Source organism: Rhinolophus sinicus, linkage group LG02 (assembly GCF_036562045.2).
Source record: "Rhinolophus sinicus isolate RSC01 linkage group LG02, ASM3656204v1, whole genome shotgun sequence".
In the NCBI taxonomy this organism is placed as follows: domain Eukaryota; kingdom Metazoa; phylum Chordata; class Mammalia; order Chiroptera; family Rhinolophidae; genus Rhinolophus; species Rhinolophus sinicus.
Window position 1 is genome coordinate 150,960,618 of NC_133752.1, and position 24,676 is coordinate 150,985,293.

Genomic DNA, 24,676 nt, shown 5'->3' on the forward strand with positions numbered 1-24,676 from the left:
GCATGCCAAGCTGCCCAGAAAACAAAAGGAGGTGACCGGGGAGCAGATGCAAATACTTCGGAGCAGACAATCCTCAATATGATTTCCCAGAGCTCTTCAGACACAACTATTGCAGGTTTAATGAGCATGTCAACTTCTTCTACCACAAGTGCAGTGCATTCCCTTCCAGCTACTGAAGAGTCATCCAGCAACTTGAGCAGTGTGGAGATGTTACAGGGCGAGCGTTGGCTGTCCTCCCAACCTTTTAAAAGAGAACCTTCTCAGGGTCATCGGACTAGTGAGAATATAGCACTTACAGGAGTTGATCATTTCTTGCAACAGGATGGTTCAAATGCAGTTATTTCCCAGAAGCAGACTAGTAAGAGTGTGCCATCAGCTAAAGTATCGCTTAAAGAGTACCGTGCAAAGCATGCAGAAGAGTTGGCTGCCCAGAAGAGACAACTAGAAAACATGGAGGCCAATGTGAAGTCACAGTATGCATATGCTGCCCAGAATCTCCTGTCTCAACATGATAGCCATTCTTCCGTCATTCTGAAAATGCCCATAGAGGGTTCAGAAAACCCAGAGCGGCCTTTTCTGGAAAAGCCTGACAAAACAGCTCTCAAAATGAGAATCCCAGTGGCAAGTGGAGATAAAGCTGCCTCTTCAAAACCAGACGAGATAAAAATGCGCATTAAAGTCCATGCTGCACCTGACAAGCACAATTCTATAGATGACAGTGTCTCAAAAAGTCGAGAGCACAAAGAAAAGCACAAGACTCACCCATCTAATCATCATCATCATCATAATCACCACTCACACAAGCATTCTCACTCGCAGCTTCCAGCTGGTACTGGGAACAAACGTCCAGGTGATATAAAACAGAGTAGCCAGACAAGCGCTTTAGCACACAAAGCTTTTAGCTTGACTAGTTCGTTCTCCTCTTCCAGTTCTACTCGTAAAAGGGGTCCCCCTGAAGATACTGGAGGGGCAATGTTTGATCATCCAGCCAAGATTGCCAAGAGTACTAAATCCTCTTCCATAAATTTCTCCTTCCCTCCTCTTCCTTCAATGGCCCAGTTGCCTGGGCATAGCTCAGACACAAGTAGCCTTCATTTTTCACAGCCCAGCTGTAAATCTCGAGTTCCTCATATGAAACTGGATAAAGGCCCCGCTGGGGCCAATGGTCACAATACAACCCAGACAATAGACTATCAAGATACTGTGAATATGCTTCACTCCCTTCTCAATGCCCAGGGTGTTCAACCCACTCAGCCTCCTGCATTTGAATTTGTTCATTCTTATGGTGAATATCTAAATCCACGGGCTGGTGGAATGTCCTCCAGATCTGGCAATACAGACAAACCCCGGCTACCACCTCTACCTTCAGAACCTCCTCCACCACTTCCGCCCCTTCCTAAGTAAAAAAAAGAGAAGAAGAGGAGAAAAATCTTCTCTAAAAACACGTTTTGGTTTTTTTTTTTTTTTTAAACTACTGATTGATTCTGGACTAAGAAAATTACTTCCCTAATGAAATATGTCTCCCTTCTTGGACTAGGGAATAAATTAATATTGAGACATAGGTGGGAGGATGGTAGACGGCCTTGGTTATTATATCTGCTGCCTCAGAAATTTAACTATTTTATTATAGTTTTTACTGGTATTAGAGAGGTGAGAATGTGATGAAGCTGTGAAAGATGAAGAATACTTTCTTTATTCTTGGCCTCTCCACCTCCTCATTAGGTTGATTAGAGTTGATATCTTCCCTCTTCTTGCCAGGACTGAAATATGGAGGGTTTGTTTTATCAAACAGTTGTGGATCCTTTCAATGTTTAATATATCAGAAGAGAGGAAGTATTTAAACGTCAAAATCTTTTAAGAGACTTAAAAAAATAATTTAAAGAAAGTAAGTTATCTGTTTAGTTTTTTTTTTTTTTATATATAATTGGGAAAGGGATAGGGATTTTGCTGTGTGTATGAGATACATAGCAATGAGTCCTGGGGGGTGGGATTGGAGGGTGGGAGGATGTATAGGGCGATGGGAGGGTAGGCTTTTGGCCATGAGATCTGAGATAGGCTTTGGCCACTTGAAGTGTTGAGACCTTTAAGTGTGTATGAAAGTGTGAGTATGTATGTTTTTAAGTGCGTGTGTTTAAAAATCATGTTGTATCTTTCCCTCCTTGTCCCTCACCGTTCACTTCCCAACAGTCTACTAGAGAGAACATGGTGTGGCCTTTAGAACATGAAGGAAGGAAGAGGTATGCACTTGACATGGTATTTTCCCCTTTCTTTATGGCGTAATTGAGTGGTAGCCTTCTAAATTCTAGTTTGGGCAAGTGCAGCCAATAGCCTGACTCTGGACTCCATTATAAAAACTTCCTTTTCCCCCCCTTTGATGCAGAACAAAGGTGGGGTTGAGGAGAAGGGTTGGAGAGCAAGGCTAGCTTCTGCCCTACAGAATTGGATGTGTCTTTTTCAAGGTGGGCTTTGGGAAAGTGTTCAAGTGAGAGCAGTCTCAGGGTCTCTGATGGGAAAGGGGTATGTGCTATATATCCTGCCGATGAAAGCCCAGACCATGTGAGAATTGTTCTGGGAGAAGCCATGGAGCTAGAGGATCCTGAAAAAAATGAAATTGTGATTGGGCATTTTTAGGTCATTGTATTTTAAATTATATTATAAATGTGAGACTTGCTTTTTGTCTGTATGTCTGAAGTCAAACAGCTGCCTCCTCAGTTTTTGCAGCCCCTGTGGCTTGAGATTGGAGCTTGTGAGTATGACATCTATGAGGGTGAGCAAGCCTAGCCCACAGATAAGTTATGTTTAGATTGTCCATATTTGGTGGCTTTAGATACTAGACAGAGGTTTTTTACGGAGATTTCTTAAGAATCCTTTAAAAAAAATGGATCAGGTGTCCTGTTCTTAAGGGTACTCAATTATCCCAGATTTTAGGAGTGAAAGTTTTTGTCGAGGAAAAGAATCTTTTAAGGGGCTGGAAGAATTCAAGCCAAGTTGTGTCAATGAAAATGCTACCTCCCCACAGATCATTTGATGTAATATTATATTCTTTGGTCTTCATGGCATTTTTTGCTATGAAAAAAAATGATGCAATTTGAATTTGTCTTGTTTTTAATGCAGCTTCCTTCACACCAAATATTCTTTATGGACAAATTGAAATGTTTTTCATTGGAGGTCGTAGGGAATCGGGGGTTGTACACGTGCTGCTGCTTCCCAGGAACAGGTTGGGGAGAACACTGAAGCAGTTGGCACTGATGATGCACTGACTTAATACAGGAAGGAATTTGTACAGTAAACCCTAACTGAAGGTAAATATGCATCTTTGCTTATTTGAACTGTCTAGAGTACCTGCTGTGGCTATGCAAAAGGAGCTCGCTGCTGACCTATAAGCTAGCATTATTTTTGACTTGGAATGTCACCTCACTTTTATAGATGACATTTTCCTCTTTCTCCTTGATAGTTTCTGTATTGTGCTAGATAATTGGTAGGTGTGTGGTGTCTTTGGTAAATACAGGCTTTCTATTTGTTTAGATTTTGTTTGGTGGAGTCGGCTTTCCTTCCTGATCTTCCCAGAAGGTTAGTTAGCTTGCATCTGTATCTTTGTGGAATTGAGGATCACTGATTTTGATTATGAAAATATCTTTTCCAGCTTTTAAATTTTTCTCATCATGTCACATTTTCTAATTACATGCACTCTTTCAGCACACAGACATACATATCCACTGGCCTAATTAGCAGTTTTCTCCATAGCAGTCTAGTTAGTTCCTTAGAACTTGTCAGGAGTGAACTGGAAAAAATGTTTATAGAGCCTAAAGGCTGCTTTATACTGTGTATTCTGGCCTTTGCCCTAGTAGATCATTGCTGATATAGGTCAATTTAGAGAAATTTTTATATTAATGCCTCGTGCTACTGTTTTAAGGTATCTACAGTGTCTGCTTTTAGATCCGTGTATATGTCATGAACTCCTTATTTGCTCTGCATGAAGCTGCGCATTGTCTTTGGGTTAGCAGGTGTGCCCGTCAACTAACATGCATGTTGTCCAGATTCCTGTAAACTTAGGCTTCAGAGGGTTGTGCGGTTTCTAAACGCTGTGTGTTCTCTACCCTCATACCTTCAAAGGGTGAGAAATGGGATTTATACATCCAAAGTTAGTCAGGTAAACATGGCTCTTTCTTCTCCTAACCTAGAGTATCAAGGATAAGTTGGTAAGCAGGCCTGGAGCCTCGAGTTCTGTAAATCTCATTCCTAAACTTTGCTTGAGTCTCTTGTTGGCAAAAACAAAACCTGTGGATTGTCCTTAGGGCTTTTAATCAGATACTTGTGTTGCTCTTAGCTGAACTCTAGTGAAGCATTAGTCTAAAGCTAAATTGGTCTTCTGAAGTATCAGTTATGCTTTTTGGGTTTAGAAAATATGTAGGAATTAGTTTAGTCTTCTCACTCATGAATCAGTGTGTTTCCATATGAGACCCTCAGCTTGCTTCTTTTTTCTCAGTGATTTTAGTGTTTTGCTTTAATGTATTCTTTTTCATAGTTCTGTATTATTGGCTTCACCAGTGTTGATACAAAATTTCTAAATCTCCAGTTGGAAACAACAGTGGCTTAGGATATAGAAATAAAATCATGGGGACATTAATGCTGGATTTCCTTAAGCCTCTGCTACCCAATTCCACATATTGAAGATGCACACCCCTCTACCTTGCTTCTGGACAAAGGCAGTTAGAAGGGTCTTATCCCAGTATGGTTGGGTTTTAAACGTCTGTGTTTCCCACAGAAACATAGGAACTGTGGGAACTTGGGAAATGATCACTTTTTTTTTTAAAGGATTATTCTTTTGTTGATGAGTTATTTTGAAACTAATGCTAGGAAATTGGAGATTCTAGAACATCTCGAAGTTGGAATACAACTATTATTCTCTTGGGTTTGGGAGAATTTAAGCAGTCTATGCAACCCTTCACATGGTGAGAAATAAGCCCTCTGCAGTCCCAATAAGCTTTCAGTGACTTTGATACCTCCCCAGGTTTCTTGTATTGCTGCTTGTTAACACCCAGCTTTTAACTCAGTATTTGCTCCTGATGGTTTAAGAAATGTTCATCTGGTATCACACTGTCAAGTTTAATTTTATCTTTTTATCCCTCTGTGGATGTGAGTTTGAAACAAGCATGGTACTGTAATCCTGCCTGACAGGATGGTCTAGAATGAGAATTATTTTTTAGTGAGAGACCCATTTTAATGTTTCTAATGTTTTTAATATGAACTTGGCATTGGAAAAGGTAGGGAAAGAAAAATAATGTTTTTAAAAAGCAGTGTCTGCTCTTCCCCTTTATGAGTGTGTATTCATAGTTGAATGAAAAGAACAGAAAGACTCTTGGGTTTTCTGTTGCCATGTTAAGTGTGGAGAGGGATGCTTGACAGCATGCTAATTGTAGCCAGAGCAAGTATGTCTCCATCAGGTGTTCAGGAAGTCTTCAGTGGAAAGCTGAGGACCTAACCGATTAGTGGTTTATCACATTGGAATTGCTTACAAGATGGAGGTGCTGGCTGGGTTAAACACCCAAAGAAAAGCACGCAGCAGCCTAACTTCGTGAGTGTTAACCTAGGTTTCTGGATTTGAAACTGACCTTTCCCTCACCTTACTCCACACACCTAAAATTCTCCGTTTTTTTTATCAGACCAAAGAGCAAAGAACGAAAAAAAAAAAAGTAAAACACTTTACCAATCTATGTCACTCAGGTACAGTTTTGTGGTGATATTAATACTTTTGTCCGTTTTCTTTGTATTGCTCTTAAGAGTCCTTTCTCAGCATATTATTCTGCTGTTGCCTCTGTCCTCCTTGGGGCATCTTAGTTCTGGATGCCACCCCTGGTATCTCTACTGCTGTTATGTGAATGATAGGATATAAGTGACCATTACAGTAAGGGCTCTTTGTAAAAAATTCAAAAAATTTTTTAAAAAATTTAAAGGATGTTGTATACATTTTATAGTCTGGCTATCAGTTTGATATCTTGCTGTCAAGTATGTTTCTCAATCTGTATTTATCCATCCCATCAATAAATGTTAATTATAAAACATTCATCTGATTGTTGTTTATGTGTACTGAGACTTCAAATTAGTTTTTTTCTTTTTTAAATATATATATTTTTTTATTTGGGGAAGGGAACAGGACTTTATTGGGGAACAGTGTGTACTTCCAGGACTTTTCCAAGTCAAGCTGTTGTCCTTTCAATCTTAGTTGTGGAGGGTGCAGCTCAGGTCCAGGTCCAATTGCTGTTGTTAGTTGTAGGGGGCGCAGCCCGCCATCCCTTGTGGGAGTTGAACTGGCAATCTTGTGGTTGAGAGCCCGCGCTCCAGCCAACTGAGCCATCTGGCCACCCGGGAGTTGAGTGGCAGCTCATTGATTTGTTCTAGTTGCGAGGGCGCAGCTCACTGGCCCATGTGGGAATCGAACTGGCAGCCCTGTTGCCCAGAGCTCCTGCTCTAATCAACTGAGCCACCTGTTTGCCCCCCCAAATTAGTTTTTAACTGTCATTTTATTGATATGATTATAGTTTTGTTTTAGTTTTGATAGTAGTATGTATTTTCTTACTGCACAAGATCCTGGGGGAATTGAGACCATTGGAAAGACCTAAGATTTGGTCATCACATTGAACCTGATAGAGTAAAGCATGATGTAGTTGGGGGGCGGGGAGGAACCCTCATTGAACATTGTTGCGTAGATATCTGGAAGAGTAACTGGTACACAAAAAATACATAGCTGAACAGATGATAGCAAAATGTACTGCTTATCTAGCAAGCACTGTTAACATGATTCATGATTGTATAGTTGGTTTCTTTGAAAAATCCAAAATGTTGGTATAGACTAGGAGTGCATTGGGAAGGAAAAAAGGAATAGCATTCTTGTTGGTGCCTGGAAAAATAGTGAATACTCACCCTTTTCCTCGGACATAATAAAATTATGCACACAAGCCAATCTTGTAAATTACACATTTAAAGGGAAAGAATTTTTATGCTCAAATACTCCATCAAATATATGGTGACGGAAGATTCGACTTTGGGTGGTGAACACACAGTGAAATACACAGAAGATGTATTATAGAATTGTACACTTGAAACTTAAATAACATCATCAGTAGGTTCTTGGAAACTGACTTTAAGCGAAATGACAGATAAGAAGACCAATTTTACCCTAGGCTAATTGAAGAGGTAAGTTCCTATGGCATATTTCTGATTTAAAAAAATTAAACTTACAATAAGGACCCCAAACACTTCTAGTATTAAACATTGAAATACTTGTGACCTATGCATACATTTAAGAAAGATTAATTTTAAAATAAAACAATTTTCCAACCTGCTTTTCCAACCCACGGATGCCCTTCTCTATTGTAGGATGCATCTCATACACCCACACTCAACTCAGACTGGGACAATTTAGACAAGCCAATTCACCTAACTGCACATCTTTAGGATGTGGAAGGAAGCTGTATTCCAGGAGGAAACCCACGCAAACCTGGAGAGAACATGCAAACTACACAGTGGCCACAGCCAGGAAGCGATTCTGTTTTCTCAACATTATAGCAAAACGATGCTGAACAAAAGGAAATCAATAGAGAACATGCTGCACTAGATATACCTATTCTAAAAAGTAGTTTCAGGCACTGCCCTGCTTTTCATTTATTCCTGCACTAGAAAATAGTACCAAATACTATGTACTGATTACTGATGGGAATACGGCATAAACAAGCATCCTGCCCTCGTAGAACTTACATTTAGTTGCAGCGGAGACAAGTAAAACAGTATGTTAGATAATAAATACTTTGGAGAATGTAAAGCAGGGAAAGAGGGATAGGGATTTTGTATGTGTGTGCAGGTAAGTAGGATTGTTGAAATTGGAAATAAGACAGCTAAGGAGGAAGACCTCATGAAATTACAGTTCAGCAAAGGCCTGAAAAGGTGAGAGAGCAAGCCATGGGAATAGTTGGGGTAAGATCATTCCAGGATCATTCCGGGAAACAAGCGCAAAGGTTCTGAGGTAAGAACGTAGGAAAAAGGCCCGTGTAGCTAGTGAGGAGGGAGAGTAGTAGGATATGTGGTTAGCGGGGCAATAAAAGTCTAGATACACTAAGGCCTTGTAAACCATTATAAAGACAGTGAAATGGAGCACCATTGAAAACTTTTGAGCAGAAGAGTGACATAATCTAGCCTAGGTTTTAATATGTTTATTTGGGCTTCTGTGTTGAAAATGGATTGTAGGAGTCAAGGGTAAGGAGACTCACAATAATAAAGGTGAGAGATGAGTGGCTTGGAACAGGTTGGAGGCGCTGAAGGTAATGAAAAGTTACCTACCGTGTTTCCCCGAAAATAAGACCTAGCCGGACAATCAGCTCTAATGCGTCTTTTGGAGCAAAAATTAATATATAAAACCGGGTCTCAGTCTCATTTTCCTATAAGACCCGGTTTTATATAATATTAATTTTTGCTCCAAAAGACGCATTAGAGCTGATTGTCCGGCTAGGTCTTATTTCGGGGAAACACGGTATATCGAAGTTGGAGCCAGTAGGATCTGCTATAAGGTTGGAAGAAAAAGAAGTGAAGGATGACTCCCAGTGTTTGGCCTGACCAACTGGAAGGATGGAGTTATACTGAGATGAGGAGGACTGCAGAAGGAGCAGGAGTGTGGCATTATTCTCAGTCTCTCACCTTTCTCTAGGATTAGCCCCCAAAACTCAAAATTTAAAAAAATTCCCTTTCTTTTAAGAATTCACCTTTCCCAACCTCTATTTGCAAACACCCTCTGGTCCACTTTAAACTGTCAGTAACTAGCAAAGTGTTCATTTAGTGGATTAAAAACAGCCATCTACTTTGTTAAACAGCACAAAGAATTTGCCAATATCTTGACTCTAGTAATATCTGCCTCCTCCCCAGTTTAGAAGGAAGTGGTTCTAAATAGCAATTTTTTGTCTCCTTTGGGCTTAGCAGGAGGATCTTGTTTTCAACTAAGATCTTCAGTAGACCCTCTAATTAAAAAAGTCTTGGGAAGTCTTTGTTGCATCCCTATCTAGTCCTTAATGCCTCTTTACATTATTTCCTATAGTAGTTTTAATATTCCTTTTTTTTTGAGGGTGGAAGGGGAACAGGACTTTATTGGGGAACAGTGTGTACTTCCAGGACTTTTTTTTTTCCCCAAGTCAAGTTGTTGTCCTTTCAATCTTAGTTGTGGAAGGTGCTGTTCAGCTTCAAGTTGTTGTCCTTTCAGTCTTAGTTGTGGAGGGCACAGCTCAGCTCCAGGTCCAGTTGCCATTGCTAGCTGCAGGGGGCACAGCCCACCATCCCTTGTGGGAGTCGAACCAGCAACCTTGTGGTTGAGAGGATGCGCTCCAACCAACTGAGCCCCCCGGGAGGCAGCTCAGCTCAAGGTTCCTTGTTCAATCTTAGTTGCAGGGGGTGCTGCCCACCATCCCTTACGGGACTCAAGGAATTGAACTGGCAACCTTGTGGTTGAGAGCCCACTGGCCCATGTGGGAATCGTGCGAGAGCCCACTGGCCCATGTGGGAATCGTACCGGCAGCCTTCAGAGTTAGGAGCACGGAGTTTTGATATTACCATAATTGGTTGCAGATTCTGATTCCCAGATTTTCTGTAATGTGACTGCCTCATAAAACAGTTTTGAGTTATGGGGTATTTATAACAAATGCCTTCTTTGTATAAGGAGACCAATTTTACCCTAGGCTAATTGGGTAAATTATTAAATCCTTAAAAATCCTTAAAGGATAAAATTGGGATTGTGTCTGCCATTTGCTTATGTATGTAAATCATAGTTGCTATTAGGTTTGTATTGCATCCATAATCCCAAACTGTTCTAGAATGTTTACTCCAAAAGAGCAGGGTTATCTTTCTTGTTCTCTCTGTATCCCCAGTGTCTGGCACTTAACGTATGTGCTCAATAAATATTTGTTGAATGAATAAATTTTCGGAGAGGGCCTTCTAGGGCTACCCTAATTTCTGGGAACAGCATCTCACCTGTCTTCCCCCTCCTCCAGTTTTTGTTTTAATCATTCCTTGTGCCTAAACTGAGTGCTGTTCTTGAGTGTGTGTGGATTCTCTATGCTCACCTCCACTGTGAATCATGCTTACCTCATTGGTAGTGGAGAAATCTCTTATGTAAATGAAACTGACAGCAGATAAGCGTGCTTGGTAAGTTTGGGACACAAAAAAGATCCAGAGGGTTATGGGGAGAAAGTGTTGGTTCATTTCCACAGGAGAACTGGTGGAAATGAAAAAAAGAGATACTTTAAACTTTAAAAAAATCCTTAAAGGATAAAATTGGGATTGTGTCTGCCATTTTTATATACCTGCATTATTTAGCATGGAATTGTAGAGAATTTTAGAGAATCATAGCCTAAAACACAACTCGTATTTCCTTATTTCCAGTCCAATCCTCTTTTTACTATATGAGAGGCAAAAAGGGATACAAAATGAGGGCTGGGTTCAAGTTTGCCTGTCTCTCCATATACTAGATATGGGCCCATTCTGTTCCTCAGTTATCTTAACGTGGTTATAGAGATAATAGCCTCCACCTGTTAGGGTTGCTCTGAAAATTAAATGTTTATATATATAATTTCCCAGACTTAAATACTCAGAAAATGTTTCAGTAAATGAATTGTTCACAAAAGAAAACTAAGGCCTTTTCCTGTATAAAATAAACAGTAAGAGTCAGATGTGTGACTTTTTTTTTTTTTTACCGGTTGTGTAGGGGTGCTGAAGTAGCAGCAGCCAAAGACCACAGAGTACCCCAAAAAAGGCCTGAAAACCAGACGCGCTGACGCTGAGTTGGAAATACAGCAGCAGCCGCGAGGGGATCCCGCCGGCCGCGCTGGCTCCGCCTCACTCGAGTTGCTGACAGACATGTCGTCTCGCCTACCCCAGCCTCACATTTCTCATAATCCCGCCCTCCCCAACCTTATAGGTAGCTGGCCTCGGCCAATGGTGGCACACCGCCGTAGGCGCGGTAGCCAATCGGCGGTTGGGAGACCGGAAAGGAGCGGGACCGAGTTAGAAGCGGGTGACGCGGCCAGAGTGGTGCGGAGGGGCCGCAAAGGTAAGATGGCGGCTGTGCTTGCTCTTCATTTTTGCAGTTAGGCTGCTGTTTTGTCCCTTCTGCCCCTTCCGAGCTGCTCCTCTGCTTCGATTAGCATCAGAGTTTCTTTTCTCCTATAGGCTCCCAAGACTTAGATTCTCCGGTGCCCGGAGTCTTAGGACAAAATGGCGCTTGTACGGGTAGCCGAGGACAGGCAGGGCTCAACCCTAAGCTTTGAGGCGGGCCGGGACAAAGGCGGTGTACTGGGAGGCGGAGGCGGGGCCCTGCGGCGCTGCTGCCTCCGCGTGTGGCGGGCGCTGGCGCTTCCCGCTCGAGCTGCGGCTCTGCGAGTCCCTGAGATACTTTTAACGTGGTGGTGGTGGTCGGGGTTGGGGCGGGCATGGAGGGAGAAGTGGAGGGGAGGAAAATTCACTAATGCCAGGGGAGACCTGGCTGAGGGTAGTTACGGAGCGTTACTTCTGTCTGTTTTTTAGAAACTACCCGCGGTCTGCCTGCATATTGTGGAGGATAAATTTTGGGGAAGGGTAAGGGCTTTTTTGGTCTTTTGTGTGATCCTGCAGGTTTTGGTATGAACAGGATTCGGATCCACGTCTTGCCGACCAATCGGGGGAGGATTACCCCAGTGCCCAGGTCTCAGGAGCCCCTCGCTTGTTCATTTACTCATCGCCCATGCTCGCAACCTCGTCTGGAGGGGCAGGAATTTTGCATTAAACATATCCTTGAAGATAAGAATGCACCCTTCAAGCAATGTAGTTATATATCGACGAAGAATGGGAAAAGATGTCCCAGTGCTGCCCCAAAGCCGGAGAAGAAAGATGGGTAAATATATGTAGATAATTTTGTTTGTACTTTTAAAGTGAGAGCTGGATGGAGTATGATGTGGGTATGGGCATAGCTACCGAGTTTTTAGCTCATGTGCTTGTTAAATTGGGATTATGACTGTATCCTTGGCAAATGAAAAGGTGGAGACCGGAAGACCACTTCCAGTTGGGCCACTCAGTTCATCTTTGGATCTTTTCATTTATCTGTAAAATAAAGGGTTATTCTTAATCCTGGGATCCATGACTCTTTTGGCTGGGCCTGAACCTTGTTAAATAATATGCAAAATTGTACTTATGTGTATTTTTCTGGGAAAGGCTTCATAGCTTTCATTATGTAAGCAAAGATATCCATGCAAAAGCATAATTTTGATAGATAATTCTGCATACACCTTTTGGTTTTAAAATTGTGTTCCACATCTTATTAACTACAGTGTATTGATACCGAAGTAAAATGTAGAATTGCCTTCCAAAATCAGTTTTGAAAGACAAAAGTGTATCAGATTTCTTGTGAAATGATGTCAGCATTTTTATAGTTGGAATGTTTTGTTTGATGGGTAGTGTATTAGATTATGCTACCTGCATTTCTCTTTAGTAATACCAAATGAGCTGACCATGGGCCAGTGAAATTACTCTGCCTCACTGGCCTTTTTAGTGTATAAATGAAAATAATGATTGTTTTAATTTTCTAAAAATGATCTAAAGATCTGCGACTATGGAAAGCACTGAATTCTTTCAAGAAGGAACCTGAGTATACAATGTTAATATTTTGTCTCCTTAGGGTGTCCTTCTGTGCTGAACACGCCCGTAGGAACGCCCTGGCACTTCATGCTCAAATGAAGAAGACTGGTCCAGGCCCTGTGGGTGAAACACTCTTGTGCCAGCTGAGCTCATATGCTAAGACAGAGCTGGGGTCTCAGACTCCAGAAAGTAGTCGCAGTGAAGCCAGCCGAATTCTGGGTAAGGATCTTCTCTCCTAGAATGAAAATGGAGGAAGAAAGGTAACAAAGAATTTATTTTGGTTGAGCACAGTGCCTTGAACATATATGGCACTTGATAATACAATATCATCGTTAATTCATTCCAGGATTGCTATGTTGTTCACGAATTCTTTTCAGTTTTAAGTAGTTTGTGCTTAGATTTACTTTCCTGAGTTTATGACTGTTTTTCTTCATTGCTGTTTATATATTTTTCATCTTTGCTAGGTGAGGTAATTTCAGGAACCAAAAATAATTTTGAGTTGGACTTTCTGACCTTTTGAAGGCATGGTTAATTCCTTTATGTTATAAGTAATCTTACCTGGGTTGTATTTTTTTTAAGCCATTTTTATTTGCCAGTACCTTTATACTACGTTATTTTAATTTTAAGATTTGATTTGATATGTTAAGTAATACAGTTTTGTGTAGTGGAGTTACAGAGATGGGAAGTCTTAATGGCTACTCTCCCTTCCTTGCCTTAGATGAAGACAGCTGGAGTGATGGGGAGCAGGAACCCATTACTGTGGATCAGACATGGAGAGGTGACCCTGACAGTGAAGCTGATAGCATAGACAGTGATCAAGAAGATCCCCTAAAGTAAGTTGTAACTCCACATAAGCTTTTAAATATTTTATGTAGTTACTATGTGGAATGTAGTATTGCATACCGTTGGTAGATTAATAACCTAGGAGGGTTGAAGATAGCTGTTTGTGAGCAAAAACAGCTGTAAACTAAAGTGCCATGATTCATCATTCTTACTTCAAAGCAGGATTTGATTCTCTTTTAGAAGTCTTTACTTTCAGAAAATTTTTGGACGTCAAATTATGCACTTGAGAAAGTATAGGGGAGAAAATAGGAAATTCCTTGGACGTAGGAGTGGAGGTGGATTGAATCAGTTAGAGAAGAGAAAATTGATGTGAATGGGTTCTTGGCTTAAACCACAAGAATAACAGTGATTATATTTGAATAACTACTTTTTTTTGCAAAGTTACATTTTAAAGTGTTTTTTTTCTTAAGAAAAATAAAAAGGTATTCCAGCGTTTCCTTTTTTTCTAATTTCATGCCTAAGAAAGAGAAACATTTAGAAACCAGGAAGTGAGTAATCAGCCTAATTATATTTTACTAAGGTTCTGCTCTTCACTTAACCTGTGATCGATCACCTTAGGAATTGCAGAAACATAAAAACATTGCCACTCTGAAGTCTCATATTTCTTAAGTCTCATGGTTTAGGTTTAGTTTAGTTTGCTTCCCCCCCCTTTCTGATTTCTGTCTCTTAATACTTCCTACTCACAGTTTAAGAAGAAGTACTATAAACAGTAGGAGGGGGTAATGAATTTCTGTACTAGACTGTGTTGAACTTAAGTTCTTAGAATAGTGTTTTCTTCGTTACCTTGGATTCTGAGGTTTATAAGAAGTCACTTAGGGTTACGTTTCCTGAGTAGAATCATTTTATCTACTTCTCCAGTAATTTCAGTGTAGTCAGCTATTCAGGAAGTACTTGTTTGGAAAGGCTCTAAGTAGTTTGAAAAGGAATGTTTGTTTTCTAGCAAGATTCTCTTAGTAGTAACTTTGTATTAAGCATACATATATTTTATTTTTCATTGTGCTTCTAGAAATGCTAACCTTGCTGCTTTGAAAAGGTGACTCTACAGAGTCACAAAATGACTTCATTGAAGTGTGGTAAACACTCAGGTTTGAAGGTTCAGAAACTTGATTTCGTCATTAGTAATCTAGAGTAGATGAGTCTCTAGGGGACACATTCATGCTAATTTATAATTTACAAGAGACTGCTATGTAAATCAAAATACCAGTTAATATTATGAGAAGTATAAATGTTAAAAGGACTAGGTACTTGATGTTAGCTTCTCCTAAAAGGAACATTCAAAAGGGAAAATAAGACATCAAATATGTGCAACTATTAGGCAATGAAATATAAGGCTTTCCTTAATTATCTTGGTGAGATTATCCAAGAAAATTTTTGACCTACTAAAATATATGTATTTTTAGAAATGTAAATAGAGTTGTTAAATGTCTGCTAATATTTAATTTATTGTATTTATTGTTTTAAATACACATAACATAAACTTTACAATTTTAACCATTTTCCCCCCCCTCCCCCAGTTCAAGCCGTTGTTTCTCAGTCTAGTTGTGTAGGACACAGCTCCCTGACTCATGCTGGTGTTATGAGCCTTGCGCTACCCCCCACCCCCCCGGCTAAGGCAGTCGGTCACCAGCCACTCATGCTGGCCACTAAGTGGCCACCGGCTGCTCCTGGCAGCACACGGTAGCCCATGGCAGCTCACACCGACCTCCGGCTGCTCACAGCAGCCGAGCTCCAGGGAGAGCCGTTTGTTCACAGTCTTAGCTGTAGAGGGCGCAGCTCACTGGCCCATGTGGGAATCGAATCGCAATCTCGGTGTTAGGATCACAGCACTTCAACCACCTGAGCTACCGGGCCAGCCCTAATATTCAATTTATTAATACAGTTACATATTACTATCTTGTTATATTTTAATACACGTGTTTAATGAAATTCTTTAAAAATTTTCATTTTTGGTGTAAGTGTTTGTTGTTACTAGGGTCGCTTTTGAATCAATAATTGATAGTATATATGTTCACTTGCTTGTTTCAGAAAGGGTGCTTTTCGTATTTGCAGTAATGGCATTAGGGATTTTAGCCTAGGAATTACTGTTGGCATAGTTTGTTTCTGCCTTATAGATATACATAGGGTGCCAAAAAAATGTATACACATTTTAAGAAAGGAAAACTGTATTAAAATTGTAATACTCAATATGTACCAGTAACAAAAGATGAATACAAGTCACGTTTGACATCTGCAATTATGCTATGCTACCTGCATTTCCCTTCAGTAATACCAAACGATCTGACCTTGGGCCAGTTACGTTACTGGCCCAAGAGGTGCTCACAGTGGTTACCATCAGCGTCCAGACACTTCTGATTATGGCAAACTACTGCTTGAGCAATGTTGACCAAAGTGTCCACTTACATACATTTTTTTGTTTCGTTTTGTTTTAAAGATTTTATTGGGGAAAGGGAACAGGACTTTATTGGGGAACAGTGTGTACTTCCAGGACTTTTTTCCAAGTCAAGTTGTTGTCCTTTCAGTCTTAGTTGTGGAGGGCGCAGCTCAGCTCCAGGTCCAGTTGCTGTTGCTCATTGCAGGGGGCACAGCCCACCATCCCTTGTGGGAGTCGAACCAGCAACCTTGTGGTTGAGAGGACGCGCTCCAACCAACAGCCATTGGGGAGCTCAGCGGCAGCTCAGCTCAAGGTGCTGTGTTCAGTCTTAGTTGCAGGGGGCACTGCCCACCATCCCTTGTGGGACTCGAGGAATCGAACTGGCAACCTTGTGGTTGAGAGCCTGCGCTCCAACCAACTGAGCCATCAGGGGGCAGCTCAGCTCAAAGTGCCGTGTTCAATCTTAGTTGCAGGGGCAGAGCCCACCACCTCTTGTGGGACTCGAGTTGAACTGGCAACCTTGTGGTTGAGAGCCCACTGGCCCATGTGGGAATTGAACCGGCAGCCTTCGGAGCTAGGAGCATGGAGCTCTAACCGCCTGAGCCACTGGGCCAGTCCACTTAGGTACATTTTTTTTGGCACCCCCAGTATATATGTGATTTCCCTCAAAGTAACCATTTACTTAAATGCTTTGTAAAAAGTAATCTTTAAAGGCTTGTTTATAGTAATGTCCAATGCAGGTGAAATTTTAGCTTACGAGTAACTGTTAAATCTTTCACAGTTAACTGTTAAATCTTTTTAAAAAAATAAGTTTTGTCATATGACTTCAGCAAGCATCCAGAACTTGTTTTGGTAATCGTCATTTCAGATTATTGAGTCTTCATTGTTATCAAAATAAAGAAATTTGAGAGAATGCTTTTTAGTGAGAGACTATTTAATGGAATATAAGTTGACACCCTCTTTCTTGAAGATGAATTCTAACAATAAAACTTTGACTTGTGTTTGCACGTATCACAAGGGAAGTTAGACAACTAATTGTGACTGTCTAGAACATCTTTTTATAAATAAATGACCCATTTGTCACATTAACTAGGCACTCATCGTAGTCAAGGTGCTCTCACCGCTACCCGAAATGATTTGTAGAAATTCTAATTGTAGTGTCTTCCCATTTATAAATTCTAGTTCCCAAACTGTTGGTTAAATTCTCTTCTGATAGGGTACAGTGAAATTAATTTCATTTTAATAAACTTGATACTTAGATTAAGGCCTCAGTATTTCAGGGTTGCAGATACAGCCCATTTTCCTGAAGACATAATCTAGTCACCTTGTTTAGACATCAGATATTTTTAAAACCTATCCACATTTCCTGATAGTCTTGGATTTTGTTATTTCTGTAATTTGCTGAATTGATTCTTCATTTTTTGGTTCTTAATTTCTGTTTACTTATTTTTACTTCAGAGTATTTTGTAGTTCTACTTTTATACACAGGTAGTAATTGGTTCTTACTTATATTTAAGAAAAAACAGTGGCCGAGATTACTTGCTTTCAGTCCTAAAGTTAATTTTATTTATTCTGTGTAGTTCAGTGACTTAATAGCTAATTTTTTTTATTGTGTGAGGTACTTTTTTTTTTTTTAACAGCTAATTTTTTAAGAAAGCCTAATTTTTGGACTTAAAATTAGTTTGATTAATTCATGTGTATTGCCTTTTAAGGGAAGTAATTTTTACTAAGTCAAAATATGAGAATAACAAGTCGGTATATATTTAGCTTGCCCTTGTTTATATAATTATACAAGACAAATGAAACTAAAAATCTTTTAAATTTGCAGTTTATCTTTTAATTTTGAGTTAAATCAGAAGCAGGAAATAGTCTGGTTAAACTGCCTTTTAACTCATTTGCTTATGTGACCTCATTAATCACTAGAATAACTTTTTTAAAAGTTCTATTTATTGGCAGCAAAATTTAATAAATGATATGGATCGTTGATCTTTAGCAATCAGGGTTAACCCAGGGTACTCTAATTTGAGACTGTTATCAAGAAAAGAAGCTGAGGACAATGACTAGCCATTGTGACCAGTGTTTGATGGCTCATGTAAACTCTAATAGAGTAGTGTATTTTTAAATTAGAAGTTGTAATTGTTTGTCTTTTGTATTTTAATTAAAATATATTAAGATACATACTACTATATCAAATGTTTTTAAGTTGTCCTGACTGGTAAGTGATTTTTTTGTATTATTAGATGGAATAAAAATGTAGATTAATAAAAATTTTGTAATAAATAATTTTTTAATAAAAAAAGTGTTCTATAGCTTCACTTTTTAAACATAATGCAAATAACTGGGAAAAATAATGAAACATCTTCCCTTCCTCAAATTGTGAGATCATAAATTAATGTCCATTCTTGGAGATTTGCTTTTTCTTGTTTTTGGTAACAGAACTTGAGTGGTAAAATGTGTGAAAAGAATCCTGTTAACAAAGCGATTGTCTCAGCAGTGACTGCTTATTAAATAACAAACTTAAGTGTAATCTCTACCCTTTTCTCCTTTTATGCTTGGGTTTTATTGTGCTTTCTTATGCTTTGCTGAATTCTGTGTTATTCCAGACATGCTGGTGTCTACACAGCTGAAGAAGTGGCCCTGATTATGCGTGAGAAACTAATTCGTTTACAGTCTTTGTACATTGATCAGTTTAAACGACTTCAGCATCTGCTCAAAGAGAAGAAGCGACGTTACTTACATAATCGCAAAGTGGAACATGAAGCTCTAGGCAAGTTTTATGCCGGTTCCAACAAGGTATTGTAGGTTTAACATGTGAACCTACATGTTGGCAGTAGTTAGATTTATCTGTGTCTGGGTATCTGGAGTGGAGGAGAATTTGCTTTTGAAACTGCCTGTCTCATTGCCAATGATTTTTCTGTTCACTTCTTGTTAATTTGGAGACGTGTCCTTGATTGGTTGCTTGGCAGCTAACATCTTGACTGTTGTGATTCTCCAGGTAGTAGTCTCCTGACTGGCCCAGAGGGACTTTTGGCCAAAGAACGAGAGAACTTAAAGCGTCTAAAATGTCTTCGGCGGTATCGTCAGCGCTATGGAGTGGAAGCCTTACTGCATAGGCAACTGAAGGAGCGCAGAATGCTGGCCACGGATGGTGCCGCCCAGCAGGTAATTTGTGTGTGTACCTCTAAGGTATACACGTTTGGTTTATTTACAAGGTTAGGGTAATTGTCAAAACACTGCTGTGTACGGTCTTGGCTCTGACATCTGACTTACTGGATGTACAGTATATTGAAAAGAGCATCTACCTGGAAGTCTGGAGATACGGGTTCAAGTCTCTGTTCCCTCTCCTCTGACCAGTTCTGTGCCTGCACTGATAACTTCGCTGCGCCTCTATTCTCGTCTGCAAATTCAGGTGTTGCCATAGATTTCTCAGTTCTTTGGTTCAGAAATTCTTCAGAAATAGGGACAGATTGTCGAAAATGGGAAAATAGGTAGAATAATAGGAGCAATGAATGTTGGGTAGTAAGGTTGATAGGAAACACAGTTAAGTGATCATTCTTAAATTTGTTTCTTAAGTCCTTTGTCTCTGCTTCAGTAAGAGTAATTGCATTTTTATCTTTTATTTGTTGAGGCTCCACATAAGATTACAATTTTGCAAAGGGTTCTGCTAAAAGAGAAAATAGTTTGAAAACCATTAGGCTATATTACACTTGTATAATACGGAGAATGAATTTCAAATTAAGGTTAACTCATTATTTGGGCATGAGATTTTTAATTTATTTTTTCCTTTTTTATACGGGGGTGCCAAAAAAATGTACACAAGTGGACACTTTGATCAACGTTGCTCAAGCAGTAGTTCGCCGTAATCGGAAGTGTCTGGACACTGATGGTAACCACTTGAGCACCTCTTGTAATTGCAGAAGTCAAACGTGATTTGTATTAATCTTTTGTTATCGGTATATATTGAGTATTATAATTTCAATACAGTTTTTGTTTCTTAAAATGTATATACTTTTTTTGGCACTGTAGTATTGGTGGACAAATTTAAATGTTGAATTTTACAGCTTTTAAAGATGCGCTTTTCTTACATGTTATAATTAATTATTCTCATAGATAATTGATTGTATTTTTTTGTTCTATCTGTTTTTTCCATTTTAGGCCCATACCACTCGTTCCAGTCAGAGGTGCTTGGCTTTTGTGGATGATGTTCGTTGTTCTAATCAGTCTCTCCCAATGACCAGACACTGCCTTACCCGTATCTTTTTACTCTGTTCAGTTTGCTAGCTAGACTGAAGGCTAGTGGGAATCTCTGATAGTTTATTTAATAGAAGGTCTTTATTTTCCTTTGGCCCTGAATCAAGGCCAGCAGTTTGCTGAAGCTGTTGGTTTCAAGCAGGAGCCTAAAGAAATGTCTTTCTATGGTCTGTTGGCCATTTCAGGATTTAGGAAATGTAATGGTCAATTCATTAGAAAGAAACATCTGAAACCTTGGTGATAGATGTGGGCCAATATTTATTAGTAGTCAGTTAATACTGGGATTCCAAAATACAGAGATCCCCAATTTAACTTGTTCGTTAGAGTTGTTATACTATTAAATCTAATTATTACAAAAAGACTGGATTTTCTACCAGTAACAATAGGATAATTCTGAACTGTGGGCTTCCTTTGAGTATTATCCTTTTATATGGTTAAGGCCCTGACTTGTACTCATTCAAATTGGAAACTTTTAACTGTTTCCAAAAATGGGATGATTTCCCCCCAATTAATTTGTCTTTCAACAATCTAGCACCTTTTGATTCTGCTATGAGACTACATTTACTATTGAGCTACAAAACTTTTTGAGCTATTTATTAGATTGTGAAAGTATATCTTTATTATGAACATTGATTGAGAAAGTTACTTTCACTGTAAAAGTATTTGTTAAATACAATGATCTTCATTATATGAAAGGAATAAATCTTGCTGGATTTGCCATTCACCTGGCAACAGATTAAACATTTGGAAAATAAAATGTTTTTATTTGTTTTTTGTTTAATAGGAAGAGGAGAACCTTCTCTTGGTTTTTTGAAAGGAAGACTTGATTTTTTCTATTCTGTTTATTAAATATTTTACCAATTTATTAATTATTGCAACAAGTGTCTGTTAAAGGATTATTGTCCTTAATGTATAAAATGCTTGTGCAAAGTAACTGAAAACTAAAGGTAAATACTTAAAACATAATTGGGCAAAGGCTATATATATGGATAGATTTAAAGTAGAAGTGGCTGATAGTTGAATAGTGCTTATCATTACTATAAATAAATGAAATACGAAATAAAAAAATTTTTTAATCTATAAATTTGAGGTATGCTATTTAATGACAGAATGAATTTCAAAGGTTGGCGTTGATGTGGTGAAAACGCGTCCTTCTAAACGCTGCCAGTGGGAATATAAAATGGTACAGGCTTTTTAGAAAGCAGTTTGACAATATTTATATTCTTTTGATGTGATAATGTCATCCCTGGGAATTTATTTTAAGGAGATAATCAAATGCAGACCAGTATTTGTACATAAAATTTCTCTAACTGGAGACAGCCTTAAAATTTTCAGAGATGGGGAATAGGGAGGAAAATTACGGTACAACATGATATTGAGTATGTTCAGGCATTAAATATATTTAACAAAATATGTGAATGACGTAGGAAAATGTTTGATAGTAACAAAAATAGGATATGGAATTCTGTAGAGTATATTTTAAGTACATGGAACTAAATACTGGGAGGGAATGTAATAGAAATTGACTGTTGGGATGGTGAGGGTGAGGTTGTGAATGCCTTTTGTTCCACTGCTTTGTATTTCTCAGGTTTTCTTCAGTGAGCTTGAAATACTTTATAAGGCAAAAAACCCAATTTACAGGTATTAAGGAGTATTTTAGACTTTTCTTTATAGTACCATGCTCAGTTTATTAGCATATTAATATTTTAAAAATCAAAGCTGAAAATGAAATGTATTTGAAAAGAGAAGGGAAGTATTTTTTTCTTTGATGCTCTTTTCCTTTGCACTCCATAGTTGCCTAAGTCACTTACCCTTCCTTAAGTCCTTATTTCAGAGCAAGATGCGACTGCCATTGGTGACCTGTTAACTCTTTACTCTGGTCTAATGGAGACAGCACTGGACTGAAAGTGAAGGACCCACTCTCTAGTTGTAGGTCAACCATTCCCTTCTCTGTCTGTGTTGTCCCCATCTGAAAGGAAATGGGGTGGAGGAGGATGGGGTGGGGAGGGTTTTTCCAGGCTATGTGGTGTTAAGTAAGACTTGGGAGAGTCCTGTGAATTCCATGAAAAAAGTTTTGATTAAAACATTTAATGGATTCACATTTTAACTACTAATAATTTCAAGAAGATTGGGTTTCTTAAGCACATAGAGACTGCAAATCTGTTCTAATTAGATTCATGTTTGTTCATTTGATTATCCAATAAACATTTGTTTACTTTGTACTATTAATAGTTGATGGTCCTTCAGAGTAGTGGTTCTGAGCTGGGGGCCATTTTGTCCCCCGTTGGACAATGGAGACATTTTTGCTTGTCATAACTTGGTTGGGGTGCTACTGACATCTAGTGGGTAGAGGCCAGCAATGCAGCTAAATGTCCTACAATACACAGGACAGCCCATGCTGTTAATGCCACGGTTGTGAAACCCTGCCTAAAAAAAAAGTTTAGCAATTTCTAAGAATGAATTGAAAGAAACGGCTTTATTCAAGAGTTTTCATTTGGTTTAAAAATTACAATGTACATTAGATTTTTTTAGGTTTTAAAAATTACCTTAAAATTTTGAGGATAAAAGTTACCCATAATTTCATAATCCTGGATAGTTTATAGAAAATCACGCTTTTTTATTTAAAAATAAGCCCAAATTTGAAATAATAGGAAAATAACCATATAGCTAGGATTTCAAGAAATGGTAATGTAAAATGTATTTCGTAGAGTAACTTGAACTGGAATGTTATTTTATCTAATTTCAATTTTGATTGATCCTACAGAGCTTCTTTACCAATTTTGAAATAATAACCCTTTTCTGCTTCTAGCCTTAATGAAAGTTGTTAGAGCTCCTGGAGTACTTTCTTTCCATGGGCCCTCATAAGCAAAATTATCCTTTTCCCTTTTGGGGATCATAATAGGACCCCCCTACACTAACACCCCTCACGCTGCACCCGTCTAAAAACGGGGCATGGGAATGTATTTTTACTTTCAGGATGTGATAGCTAGTTACTATTACTAGAGCTTCCATTTTCCCTAGTCCCCTGCTGCTTTAAAGAAATTTATCATGTCAACATTTTGGAATGTTTAAAAAGGTTTAAAAAGTTTTTACAAACTTTTTGCCATACTGCTTAGTGGAGCAGATATAACGTGTCTCGACTCTTGGAAGGGGTTGGTAGAAGCCTCTGCAATCTATTTGCATTTGTCATGACATGTTTCTTCTGAATAGGTGCAGATTCCTAGGATTGTTTGCTGTTTGCTTAGCACTGTGTTTTCAACTGTTTTGTGTTTGACCCTATAAGGGAGAACAAGATTCATGGCTCTCGTTTAAATGACTAGGATCTTGAAACGGAGGTTGAGAACTAGTTTTAAATTACTGGTAGAGCTAGAATTAGATGCTAGTAAATGACACTTAATTTTGAGAAGTAACTTTAAAAGTTGCTGACTGCATTTGGTTCTGTATCAAATGTAACCATTTATCTTGTGTAGTCCAGACTTTGGGTTTTACATGGCAGACACCTCTATTTTGTACCTTCCACAGATCCATTTTATTTTCCTTGACCATTTTTCTACAGATATTTGTCAGGACACGAATCAGGTTCTCTTCAAATGCTGCCAGGGGTCTGAAGAGGTGCCCTGCAACAAACCAGTTCCTGTAAACCTCTCTGAGGATCCCTGCTGCCCACTGCATTTCCAGTTGCCTCCTCAGATGTATAAGCCCGAGCAGGTACTGTCTGTGCCAGACGATCTGGGAGCCGGCCCCATGGATCTGTACTTGAGTGCTGCTGAGCTTCAGCCCACTGAGAGTTTACCTCTGGAGTTCAGTGATGTAAGTTAGAGAAGCTCTGCTCTGGTTGGCCCTTGAGGCAAGGCCTTATTTATTAATGGTGAGAATAGGTTAGTCTTTTGTGGTTAGGAGAGTTGATAAAGTATTTGAAATTCTATATGTATGGTTGTATTTGTATGTTAGCTGTTCATTTAGAGACAGTTTAAATTGGCAGAAGTTTTTCTGAGGGAATAAGGGAAACTAAACTAATTGAAGTTGGAATGTCAAGATTATGGTTGGATTTGGTGTAGCCAGGAATATGGTACCCATCCGTAAGGTGAATGATTCACTAGAATCTTAGTAATACAAATGAGTTCTGATATCTACTCTTGATGGTGTAAACTTGCGTTTCGGCTCTGTAGTCAGGGTTTTCATTTTCAGATTAATGAGTCTGCCAAGAAATGAGTCTGAACTTACTTGTGGTTACTGTTTTTCATTTTTGATTTGTTATCACATATTTTGTGAACGGACTAGAACAACAGTGATCTCCCTGAGTATTTACTTTTACAGTCTTCTAAGTATATATGCTACTCTACCTTTTCCAGTTTGTTCCTCGACTGGCCTCAGCCCATAAACCCAGCTCACATTTTGTTTCCCTAATTAGTACTATCTACCATTTGACTTTAGGGATCAATTGACAGTCCATCTCTTGTTGGCACTTTACTTAATCTTTAGCCTTCTGGATAAAGAGCTTCATTATTCTGAAAAAATACCTGAATTTCATAATAAAGGTATTTTGTGTATAACTGTGACATGTTT

General features: G+C 39.0%; 2 protein-coding genes and 1 non-coding gene across 8 annotated transcripts in view; all 3 read left to right on the forward strand.

Annotated features, from left to right (window-relative positions):
- CCNT1 (cyclin T1) overlaps positions 1–6,066 on the forward strand; it is a 35,699-nt gene extending 29,633 nt beyond the window's left edge. Inside the window, exon 8 of one of the 2 annotated variants that reach the window (XR_012493994.1) lies at positions 1–139. Coding sequence is in view for 1 of the 2 variants with exons in the window: in XM_019724690.2 (XP_019580249.1) it covers positions 1–1,404 (1,404 nt within the window). In the remaining variant the exon portion in view is untranslated. The other variant, XM_019724690.2, reaches the window with a different exon arrangement.
- KANSL2 (KAT8 regulatory NSL complex subunit 2) overlaps positions 1,754–24,676 on the forward strand; it is a 27,890-nt gene continuing 4,967 nt past the window's right edge. For 2 of the 5 annotated variants that reach the window (XR_012493995.1, XM_074325765.1), the window contains exons 1-9: positions 1,754–1,885; positions 10,742–11,086; positions 11,647–11,905; positions 12,686–12,864; positions 13,364–13,478; positions 18,463–18,630; positions 18,859–19,021; positions 20,015–20,111; positions 23,667–23,920. Coding sequence is in view for 4 of the 5 variants with exons in the window: in XM_074325765.1 (XP_074181866.1) it covers positions 10,894–11,086; positions 11,647–11,905; positions 12,686–12,864; positions 13,364–13,478; positions 18,463–18,630; positions 18,859–19,021; positions 20,015–20,111; positions 23,667–23,920 (1,428 nt within the window). In the remaining variant the exon portion in view is untranslated. The other 3 variants (XM_074325766.1, XM_074325767.1, XM_074325768.1) reach the window with 3 other exon arrangements.
- Positions 20,202–20,338, forward strand: LOC141570278 (small nucleolar RNA SNORA2/SNORA34 family). Its single transcript, XR_012494283.1, has one exon. It is a non-coding gene; the product is annotated as a small nucleolar RNA SNORA2/SNORA34 family (small nucleolar RNA).